We start from the raw sequence: 11,661 nt of genomic DNA, 5'->3' as shown, positions 1-11,661 counted from the left end.
TATTAAACTGGTGTCTGGAACATAAAATTAGCATGAAATTTTGATGGAGGTTTAAATTTAGGGCAATTAAAGAACAAGAACTGTATCTTAGAACCAAGGGGAATTGGTATCGAAAGATTAAAGGGTGTGTTGGACAATGCCATGATGGCTGCTATAGATATGGTACAAAGAATAAAGAGAAGTCAAAGCTCTTGGAGTTTTGTGATACAAATGTCCTATTTGGAAACTAACCATCCACCTGATCATTAAACCAATTGATGAATATGAAGGCTAGATAAACTTGGTATTCACCAGGAAATGGGATAGACAACAGACTGTACATGTTAAGTACTCCTTGATAGTGAAGAATGTCTCATTCAATATATTCTGAAGTTACTGGTCATCAGTCTAATAGTTAAATGGACCTAGAGACACAAGTCAGTATTGAGAAAGAGGGTATCAAAACCAAAAGATTTTCCAGTCATAGTTAAATTCAAAGAGGTATTACTCAATACATGTAACAAAGAGAAACTTAGAGACTTATAACAGAAGACAGCTGGAAGATTCTATGAGCCAACTTGCTATAAGGTACTGACAAGATCTGTGGATGGATCAAGGTTCCAGCTTGATGGAAGGTGACATAGAGGAGAGAAATGATGCAATAGATAGAATCATAAAAGTAACAAGCAAAGTTCAAAAGAAGAGCAGAGAGTAAGGAATGGCATTAGGAAACTAGATGTTAAGTTTACATATCAAAAAGAGAAATTGGAAACAAGATGCTTGCTTTGCAATGCAGAACACCTCATGTTTCTTTTTGATCTTCTTGTCACAGGCAGTGAGATACTGCCTCAAGTAGATACAACAGACTGACCATCTATTGAAGTTGACAAGATATAAATACAAGGAAAGCAACTGGACCATCAAAAATAGTCACTGAGATGCTAAAAATATGTAATGAAGTAGAACACACATCAACCAGTATGTTTGTAGGATTTGAGACGTCAGTTCTAACGATTCAAAAGTAGAGAAGTTCTAGAAAGAAGCAAGTACAGGAGTATCAAATTAATGGACTATGTTATGAAAGCAACAGAAAGAATTATAACATAACTGATTAGGAAGAGAATTAGCTAAGATGGCCCATCATTCAGAGTTATGCTGAGTTGAAGTATAACCAGTGTCCTCTTCCTAATGAAAAAATTACAGATAATTCCACTATACTTAGCATTCTTCAGAATGAAGAAGGTACCATGCTCTCCAGTCTGGTGGTCATTAAAATAAAGCTAGTAGTAGTTGTATGGCTTGTGAAAGCCATGCAATCCATGTACAGAGATGCTGTCATCAAGGTACTAAAGAAGAATTTAGCTTGCAGGTAAGTATCCATCAGGGTTCAATTCTCAACCCTCTTTCCTGTTTGTTGTAATTCTTCAGTCTATAACAGAAGAGTTTAAGACCATGGGAATTCCTTTATGACCTCTCAATTGAGTCGGTCAAAGAGTTAGAGAAGAAATTCCAAACAGCAAGACCTAAAATCAAGATGCTTCAAAGTAAATTTTGCAAAAGTTTTACTCAACTGAAAAGAATAAATGACCCTACTGCTAACAGAGTGGTGACCTCAATATACAGAATAGGTGTAGGTAGGTACACTGTGTTATATACCAAGTTATGAGTGAACAAGAGATGCAGTGGGATCACAAGTCGGCTGACATAAATTTTTTTCCAAATGTTTGGAGTGTTCTTTGGAATTAGTTGACAGTTTATGTTACCTTCGTAATTTAATTAACAGTGGAGATGAGTGTTATGGAAGCTTAGTAGCCAGAATAAAGGGAAATGTTCAGGGATCTTATTTTTGCTAGCAGCAAAAGTATTCTCTTTGAATGAAGTACTTTGTGCTGTGAAAATGCCCACGAAAAACACAGTAGCCTCTTGTTCAGGAATGACAAAATATTTCTGCACAAAGGGACTAAGAATCCCTCATCTCCTAGAAAAAAAAAAACTATGCTAAAAGAACTATTTAAAGATGGGTGAATATTTAATACAGTACAGCATAGTGAAATAAAAAAGAAGAGTGTGTGTGGGTGTACATATACACAATTTTAATGCTATGTGAACCTTAGTAGTATGAATAAAAAGTCAACATTTACAACATTTTGGGAAACATTTAATTTAATTTCCGATGAATGAAAAAAAATGAGCTGTTAGTGTTCAGTCCATGGTAAATATTCGACTCGCAATGTCTCCAATTAACCAATCCATCCCTTGCAGTAAATTCTCTCCAGTCAGGGCACTACAGTCAAGTATTAGCCAATGGTGAGATTTTATGTTGTCCAGTTTTAAAATCTATAAAGAAAATAAGAGGGACTTGTTACATTTGAAGGGTTATGAATGCGAATGGTCAGGATAGGGGGTAAATGATAGTGTGTCTGTATGAAAGAAAAATGGTTGAGAGAAATTGTGTGTCTTCTGCCCCTCATAGATAAGTGGGTAAATCTATTGATGCCAGCATCCTTCACAAACTGGGACTTGATACCATCTACTTGATCATCAGTCTAAAGGAGAAACTGGAAAAGGTTGGTCACTGTCATTGGTACCTCAGATGATTGATTAAACATTATCTGTACACAGACACAATGGTTATAAGGTTACAAAGCTTGACCATTGATGATATGGTCAAATCTTAACATTAGCCATCGTCATCAGTTAAGCAACACATTGTGTTGCTTAACTCAGGGGTTTTCAAACTTTTTGACTTGCGGACCCCTTTATATTTCAGGCTTTACCTTAGAGACCCCCTTATAAATGCTTATGAAATTTATACATAAATATTTGCTTAAAATAACATATATTTTTACATTTATTTATTTGACAGTATTTAACAAATAGGTTTATTGTCAATTAAAAGATTTCGATTAAAAAACATATATAAAATCAAATTGCCCATAAAAAGTATTTGCTGTCCGTGGACCACAGTTTGAAAACCCCTGGCTTAACTGATGATTAGTCCCATTTATGCTTTGTAGATAAATCATTACCATATTTTCCAGCATACAAGTTGAATTTTTCAGACCAAAAAAAGATTGTTCAATTTATATGCCAAGGCAACTTTGGAGGATCAAAAATTCCATGTGAAATGCAGCATAAATTTGGAAAAATAGTCACAATGTTTGAATGTTTTCACATGTTTACACTGTACTCTATGTCAACTTGTATGCTGAAAAAGATAGTAAAACGTGGTGAGGATGGCATCCACATGTAAAACTACCTACTGATCCAATAATATGCAAAAGATCATATTTTGTAAAGAAAAAACCCATCACATTTATGATAAGATGGAACAACTGAAAAAAATTAAAATGAAACAAACAAAAGTTACCTCTCTGATTTCTTCGGCTTTAAGAGCACCAGGTAAGTCTTGTTTGTTTGCAAAAACTAGTAGTGTTGCATCTGCTAATCGCTGTAAGTAGAAAAAAGTAAATTATTAGAATTAAATGTGTCAACTAATTTTTTAAGAAAAATGTTCTACAAATTTTAACCCTCTATGCTTGGAATTATGGCATCTCACAAAAAGATATAAAAGGTCGAAATAAATTTTAGAGATTAAACAGTTTAAGAAATGATTTGAAAAGAAAAAACATGCTACCTTCACAAATATTAAAGATGTCTACAAATCAGGATGAGAGCCTCTATATCAATGGTTCCCAATCTTTTCATTACCAAGGACCCCTTATATCTAAATTAATTTTCCCTGTGAGCTTTTTGAAAGGTCTGTCTGCTCAATAAATTTTGAGCTTAGCACATAGAGCCTCAGTACTTTGTGGATCTCCCAGGGGTTTACAGACCCCAGGTTAGAAACCATTGTTCCCAACCTTGTCTCTTGACTAGCTAGAACCAGGAACCCAATCTCTTTCAAAAACGAAATAAGATACTGAATATATGTAGTTCTGCATCAGTGGTTCTCAACCATTTTTTGCCTATGATCAAAAGTATCACCATTCCATTTTTTTTTATCAGGTACAGTTTATACAGAACAGTAGTTCTCAACTGGGGTCTATATACGACTTTATTAAAAATTTATGTGCAATAAACTGGTTATATTTCTACAATACACAAAATATTTAAACATTTTTTTATACAATTCCTAATATTTAATCATAAAAATATAATAGGAGTTTTTAGGCATTGAATGGCTATGAAGGTTCCCCAACTCCCTGAGTAAAATAGGAATCAAAGGGGTCCATAAGGTCTGCTTTTCTTCATCATCTTCTTGGTAGTCTCTTGAGTCTGCCGAAAAAGATGATTCTGAAATTTCTTGTTGAACAAATGTTTGTGTAGTACATAAGCTCACTCGCTCTATCAAATCGACATTGCCAGTATAGGTGTACAGTGTGCCATGCATCAGTTGTGTTAAAGTGATTGCAGAGAAACATGAAATAAAGTATTTTGCTCAAGAGCACAACAGTCCAGGAATCAAAACCCACAATCTCACAAGTGTAAGTACAACAATCCAACTTCTAGGTCTACTCAGTCAAAGTTAAAATAACAACATGAAGGATGTTTAAGTTTCTGCTTTATTTAGATCTTCATCAGCATTTGTTGGCCTTTTGTAGAAATTTAACCTACCAAACTAAAGTTAATTCAAGACACCCTATAACTGGGTGCATATTCCATTGCCTTGCAGTACTGTGTTCAAATCTTGGTATGGACAAGAACAATATAGTAAGAAAGAATGTGATAACAAAAGCAACAAATAAGACCAATAAATAATTTGAATAAATCATTGCAACTGACTTCTTCCAATAATAAAGCATCCAGTTCTTGCTTACAATCCTGCAGCCTCATTCGGTCAGCACTATCAACAACCCAGATAAGACCATCAGTCGATTCAAAGTAGTTTTTCCAGTAGGAACGGAGAGACTTTTGGCCACCAACATCCCATATGTTTAATTTATAACTGAAATGAGTGGAAAAAAAATCACAAATGGAAATATATTTTCTTATTATTTCGGATATCATTTTAAAGTTTCTTTGATTTGAAATTTCAAATCAGTAAAATTTGACATGTTTATTGGCATATTTTCATGAAACAAAATTAGAATGATACAAATGAAACTGAAATTTTAGTCTTTTTAGAAATTTTAATTAAATTTCAAAGACGTACTTGCTTTGCAAGTGATTTGATCTGAGATCATGTTTCAAAACTAAAATAATTACATGACAAATACATGTTGGCTATTCAAAAACACACAAAAACTGTTAAATAATAACCAAATGGACTAGACTAGACTACAAAGAAATATATTTATTTTTAACTATTTAGTGTCAGACACAGTTCTTAGGTTATCAATCTCTTTAATCCAATGAACCAACTATAGACTGAAAAACTAGAAATATTTAAAATATATATATATATATATATAACACTGCATAAAATAAAAGGAAAACAAAAAGAAAACTAACTCACCCGAGATGTTCTAAAGTTTTAATGTTAAAGCCTAAAGTTGGAGATATGGTATCAACATCTTCACCATTGAATTTTTTTAGCACTGTTGTCTTACCAGCATTATCTAAGCCACTATTTGGAAAATTAAGGAAGAAATAAACTATTTATACAAAAACAAATATATATATACATATAGTGGTTGAACAAAATATTGAAAACACTTTGTTAAACTGAAGTTTTATTATTTAACATGCAGTTGGTCTACGTTTGGCATCAGTCACAGTAGGGGCCAAACAGTATGTTTTACTATTCTACAGCCCCTCTCTGTGAACTTCAACTTCTATCTAGAATTATGCTTGCCAGAGCTAGTTTTATCTTGGTTTTGGAATGCCTCAATGATTCTAGAGACTTTATCTCTCAAAACATTAAACAACATAAAAAAACTAATGATTATTATGTTTGCAATTTTCTTAATTTCTAGTTGCCAAGAATGTAACATGGAAAGCCAAAGACCATCCTTTCTTCCTTGTCTTCGATTATGTGATAATGATAACATTAAAATAAGAATGTGGATTCTAGTTTCATAATAAATTAATGTATTTCATCAATTGAATAGCTAGAACCTTGGAAAAAGAGAATAACTCAAGCTGAAACTGAGGCACACTTCCAATTGCTTGTTGAAGCCATTTATGACATTTTAAAAGTTATTTTGCAAGGGCAGTGGATTAATAGATTGTTCAGAGAGTTGGATAAAAATGCCTTGACATATTTGTTCAGGCCTTTCATGTTCTGGGTTCAAATCATGCAGAGGTCAAGTTTACTTTTTATCCCTCTGGGGTTCATAAAATAAAGTACCAGTCGAGGTCGACTATGCCAAAAATTATTTTGTATCATGCATTTTATGAAGAAAAGTATCGTTATCATAGGTTTCCAACAGACCAGTTATATGTTATAATATATATATATTTACTCTTTTAGTCGTTTCAGTCATTTGACTGTGGCCATGCTGGAGCACCGCCCTCAGTCGAGCCAATCAACCCCAGGATTTATTCTTTGTAAGCCTAGTACTTATTCCACCGGTCTCTTTTTGCCAAACCGCTAAGTTACGGGGACGCAAACACACCAGCATTGGTTGTCAAGCAATGGTGGGGGGACAAACACAGACACACAAACACACACACATATATACACATATACGACGGGCTTCTTTCAGTTTCCGTCTACCAAATCCACTCACAAGGCTTTGGTTGGCTCGAGGCTATAGTAGAAGACACTTGTCCAAGGTGCCACACAGTGGGACTGAATCCGGAACCATGTGGTTGGTAAGCAAGCTACTTACCACACAACCACTCCTGTGCCTAGATATATATATATACCAGTTATATGTTATAATATATATTCATTATATTTTTTATGGCAGGAGTATCAAAGAGGTGTCTGTGTAACTTGAAACACACACACACACATACACACAATTTCCCTAATGACAAAGTTGTTTTATTAAATTTCTCATTACGTGTGTGTTTATGTTTCCTAGTCCTGATATCGTTGTAGAGGGTGTCGTTATCACACAGGCAGTGACCTTCGTTTCCAGTCTTCCATGGAACATGTCTATCCAGGTGAAATGTTACTGCACTTGGAAATAGATGAAGGTCGGTAACGGAAACGGTATCTGACTAGAAAAAACTGGTCAGTTTCGTCTGGCCCATGCAAGCATGGAAAAATAGACGTTAAAACGATTGTGTGTGTGTATGTGCGCGCGCGGTCTTTTACAAGTTTTAGTCCTTGGACAGTGGTCAATCGGTTATATCGACCTTGGAAATTGCGAAAATTAAATTTGACATTTTATATTGCATATTTATGAAACTATATCACTTGTTTGGCTTACACCGGTCACGAGCTATGAACAGCTTGTCTTAAGAAGTATTTTGTTTAGCTCTATTTCCTCACACGTGCTTTTGACAATGATTGTCAAACAAAACTAGGGGCGTGGAAGACGCAACACCAGTGACTTAGCATTAGAGCGTGTGCCGCTCGGGGTAGCTTTTGAGTTTGCCGTTTGCCCAAGAATATATAACAGACCCAAAAGTGTCGTAACCATAAAAACGTGTACGGAGCAGACTTCGCTCCCTACCATAAGCTATATTATTGTGTAACAATGCCTAAACATTTTCCTAATTTTGACTCTCCATTAAATTTCAACCTAATTTGGGTACAACTGTTGGTTAGAAACCTCGATTCCTTAAGTGAAAGCCTCCTGATTTAGAAAAAAAAGGTATTGTGATTGTGATGTTCATTTCTTCTCTCAAAAAGAAATGTTAGAAACCGGGTAGTAGTGATGACTCGAAACCGAAGACTCGTTTTAGCAATTATTCAATATTTATCGTTTCATTGGAGTGACAATTAAAAAACTGAGTGAAGTAGTTCAAGAATTTGGAAGGGTATAAAAGAAGCTATCGAAGAGTTTAGATGCTATATCTTTCATATATGATTATTATGGGATTATATAGGGATCAGAGTCTATATAAGAATGATAAATATAAAAATTACAAACCAAGAGTTAATATTCCTATAAAGTAACCTGAATTTAGATGGGATTCCTTCTCTTTATATGTTATAAACACACACGATATATATATATATATATATATATATATATATATATATATATATATATATATATATACACACACACTGACATAAATATGTAGTTTATGATGAAAATGATACAAGACGTAATGTAAAATTGATAGCTAGGCAAAATTCGATAATGTGATATTACTGGTATTTACTTTAAGAACATCGGAGATATGCAAGTTAAAATTCACTCAGACAAGATTTGAACTTGGAATGCAAAGAGACTGGGGCAAGATTCTGAAGAGAGCACTCCCTCTTCAGTCAGGAATGTTATGGTTGATTAAATCGATCGCTTAGTAATATGGGCTTCCTCGTTTTTTAAGGGCTCTAAATACAAACTGGTGTTTTCACTGCACAGTTCTGAATTATAATTTGTTTCTAGGCTGGTGGGTACACATGTGAAGATTACTATTGTCGACTCAAACGAGATACTAGGTATTGCTGCCGTACGCCGACAGGTTTTGATTTAGTACGTGCTCTAGAACTGGATGTTGTGCAAAAGTCATTTCATTCATAACAGTTGTGCATGTGAATAGTGTAGAGAGTCTACCAGACAAATTTCACATAAATTACATTGCGACGGTCGTCGATGGAAATGCAGTGGATGTAATTTTGTAAAATCTATCCATTACCATTTTTTTTCTACTTGTTCGCATTTGTCATTAAAATAAATGCGAACGATTTGATCATAAATTGGTGGTGCCGAGAACTTCCGCAAAAGTATGTATGGAGCGAATTACGAATATAATGTTATTTCTGGTTGACTGGTACAATCTTTTAAAGAGATCTGTGTGTAGAGTCGGATATTTCAAAATTTAGTCTTAAAAAAAGAATTTAGGACTGTCACTTTTTTTGTTGAATTTAAGACCGTAAAAACGAGGTACCTAGTAATGTTACTGGTTACTCGTTTTATCAAACATGGATAGGATGGGAGGCAACGTGAAGCAATCCATAACCATAAAATGAAAGAAAAAATCGAAATTTATAACACGAAAATATACAGATACAGTTAGAGATGGATAATCATAATGATACATAAATATATTAAAGGATACAGCATAAGAATTCGCATCTCTTTTTCTTTCTGTTTCATTTTTTTTAGTAGTGTTAACAGCCCCATCACCGCACAGACATACCGAATGAACAATCCCGGTAATTAAGAGCAGAAATATTTATCCGTCGAAAGCCGACAACAAAACAACTGAGTGTCACTCGGGAAGTAAGTGACTCGGCGGCGTTTCGTAGTTGGCTTGTCATAAACTGGTTCGCAGCGCAATACTTCTACACAACCTTTCACTCTCTCTCTCTCTCTCTCTATCACTCACTCACTTTGATTATACGCTTGCTTTACTTTCATTCAATTTGATGTAGTCGTGTATTTTATAATGACATTCTAAAAAAAGCGTAAACATTTTTGTTTTTAATTTTAAAGCAGTTAAGAACCGTTCTTAAAGTTTTAAATCTAAGCGTTAAAAACAGTTTATTTTAATGTTGGTTTTTTTTGCTCTAAAAAAAAAATCAATGTGAAAGAAGTTAAGAAACGTTCTTAATTCTTTAATCTAAACATAAAAAAAACTTATGTTTATTTTAATGTCTTTTTTAATTGAATTGTCGTAAAAAGAAAAACGTACGAACTCACTGTTGGTAAAACAGGTTGGTTCGACTTAGTAATGGCGACAAAAAAGTCACTGAATGGGGAGAAGATTTGGCATTTTGATGTTACGAACCCCGTAAAGCATTCTAACGGATTTACCATTTACAAAGTATCGTGTAAGGTCAGTATTTACTCGGGTTGTTTTCTTTTTTTTTGCATTTATATAATATTTCATGTGTTATTTTTCTTTCTCTGCTACCATTAATATGTTCTTGGACACAGGTACAAGACCAAGTTATATGAGGAAGTAATAAGAGTCGAATGAATCAATTAAACAGTATATAACTGGTACATATTTCGATATCCTTATATTTAGTTCTAGTGTCAGCCGTCGCCTACAACTCAGCTTATCAATATATATATATTTATCCATATATATAATTATATATATGGTTATGTTCATTTTTAACTATATTTTTACAGTAACATCTTTTTTTATTATTGTCACTTTTACTGTTAACAATTACCAAGCCTATATATTTTCTGTCATCCTAATTCAAGTCATGAGGGAGAAGGGAACGCAAATAGATATAGCAGCACACGCCAACAACAACAGAAATGCATTATTTATGTATTTGTACGAATGACAATTCGAAAACCTACTTGATATTAACAAACACTCACAGCTTTAAATGTACATTTCAGTTATTAAGAAATTATTTTTTTTATATATATAGAACGAAGTCAATTTTTTTTTAAAGAAGTATATTTGCATTTTATTTTTCGAATGACAAGGTGTGCGAATCTGTGAGAGCTACAGAATTTTTTTTTAAATGAAAATATTTAACTATTCGCAATTTTCCTACTTCTGCTAAGGTTTGGGGTTAAAATACTTAGGGATTACTATGTATGCGTGTATATATATATATATATATATATATATATATATATAAATTTAAATGAGAGTTTTGACGCTAATATCCATTATTATTGAAGTTTATTACCTATGTCAACATTTTTGTACAAGGTTATATTTAACTGTCAATTCAAGTTAAATAAGTAAATTACCTTACACATCCTCAGGGTAAAAAGTAAACACCCAAAAATATGAACACACACACACACACACACACCTCTTGTGTCTCACAAAATCATAGCTAGATAGGGGCGTACACGTCTGTAGGAATGGCATAGTGGTCTGAGGGCCCATCGCAGAAAACCTATCAAGCCTGCTACAGGCATATGTCTGCAATGAGAAAGTGGTTCTTATACTCGATATCGAGTTGACGACCACTATATATATATATATATATATATATATATATATAGACACAGACAACCATACATACTCTCTCTTACTCTAGACCTTTACTATTAACACTTAGTAACAGCTGTGTTCGGTCCGTGGTGAGATGTGATGCGACATGATCTGCCAAGACAAGGGTGTTGCTGTTTCCCAATGTCTTCTACCATCTTCCAAAGCTTACAGGTGGTGTGGTGTGACGTATTCAATGAAGGAAGATACGTGTTTCTCTAGGTTGTTCACGGAACTTCAAAATTGAAACTACAAACATTCGAAAAACTGATGTGTTGTTATATATAGTTCTTCTTTACATCGGTCAAATTCGTCGCGATTATCGCCATGGTGACTCAGATATATATATATATGGTTTTAAACTGCGAGAATTAAAAGCGACAATATTTAGTCGAATACAATACATCCCTCATTTTTCATTTTTGTACTTAAAAAAAAAAATCTAATATATCTTATTCTTCTGTACACTCCAGTGTAATGCAGCTTCCCCCCTCGCAATTTTAAGCTCAATGTTTTGTATATTTCTCAAAAAATTATACACAAGTAAATATTTTATATCGCTGAACGAGTAAGTAGTCAGAGGAATATATCATTGATAAATGATAAACAATTTCTCTACTGCTACTAATTAAGATATTTAGAATACTATAGATTAGATGGTCTCCAATTCAAATGTGTGGACGCATACACACATACATA

General features: G+C 33.7%; 2 protein-coding genes across 5 annotated transcripts in view; one reads left to right on the top strand and one right to left on the bottom strand.

Moving 5' to 3' along the window:
- Positions 1–2,049: 2,049 nt before the first annotated feature.
- LOC106867464 (ADP-ribosylation factor-like protein 2) lies at positions 2,050–9,307 on the bottom strand. The gene is made up of 5 exons (XM_014912343.3): positions 9,109–9,307; positions 5,438–5,548; positions 4,765–4,927; positions 3,350–3,430; positions 2,050–2,316 (listed from the first exon to the last, which is right to left on the bottom strand). The coding sequence occupies exons 1-5, from the start codon at positions 9,171–9,173 to the stop codon at positions 2,182–2,184; spliced, it is 555 nt and encodes a 184-aa protein (XP_014767829.1). The 5' UTR covers positions 9,174–9,307; the 3' UTR covers positions 2,050–2,181.
- Positions 9,308–9,709: 402 nt separating this feature from the next.
- Positions 9,710–11,661, top strand: part of LOC106867465 (inactive ribosomal protein S6 kinase delta-1) — a 58,995-nt gene continuing 57,043 nt past the window's right edge. For 2 of the 4 annotated variants that reach the window (XM_089359583.1, XM_014912346.3), the window contains exon 1: positions 9,710–9,823. Coding sequence is in view for 1 of the 4 variants with exons in the window: in XM_014912345.3 (XP_014767831.2) it covers positions 9,724–9,828 (105 nt within the window). In the remaining 3 variants the exon portion in view is untranslated. Of the gene's footprint in view, positions 9,829–11,661 lie in introns of all 4 variants that reach the window. The other 2 variants (XM_089359582.1, XM_014912345.3) reach the window with 1 other exon arrangement.

The sequence above is a fragment of the Octopus bimaculoides genome, chromosome 11 (genome assembly GCF_046866305.1).
Source record: "Octopus bimaculoides isolate indiv1 chromosome 11, ASM4686630v1, whole genome shotgun sequence".
Classification (NCBI taxonomy): domain Eukaryota; kingdom Metazoa; phylum Mollusca; class Cephalopoda; order Octopoda; family Octopodidae; genus Octopus; species Octopus bimaculoides.
The sequence above is the reverse complement of the archived record's forward strand: the minus strand, read 5'-3'. Positions and strand labels throughout refer to the sequence as shown.

Bases quoted from the DNA above. Each gene is read 5' to 3' on its own strand.
- LOC106867464 (XM_014912343.3), bottom strand. From the start codon at position 9,173: ATGGGGCTGTTAACACTACTAAAAAAAATGAAACAGAAAGAAAAAGAG. The intron at 4,928-5,437 runs GTGAGTTAGTTT...CACTCATTTCAG, and splicing joins AAAACTTTAGAACATCTCGG to TTATAAATTAAACATATGGG. The intron at 2,317-3,349 runs GTAACTTTTGTT...TTTTCTTTATAG, and splicing joins AAGCCGAAGAAATCAGAGAG to ATTTTAAAACTGGACAACAT.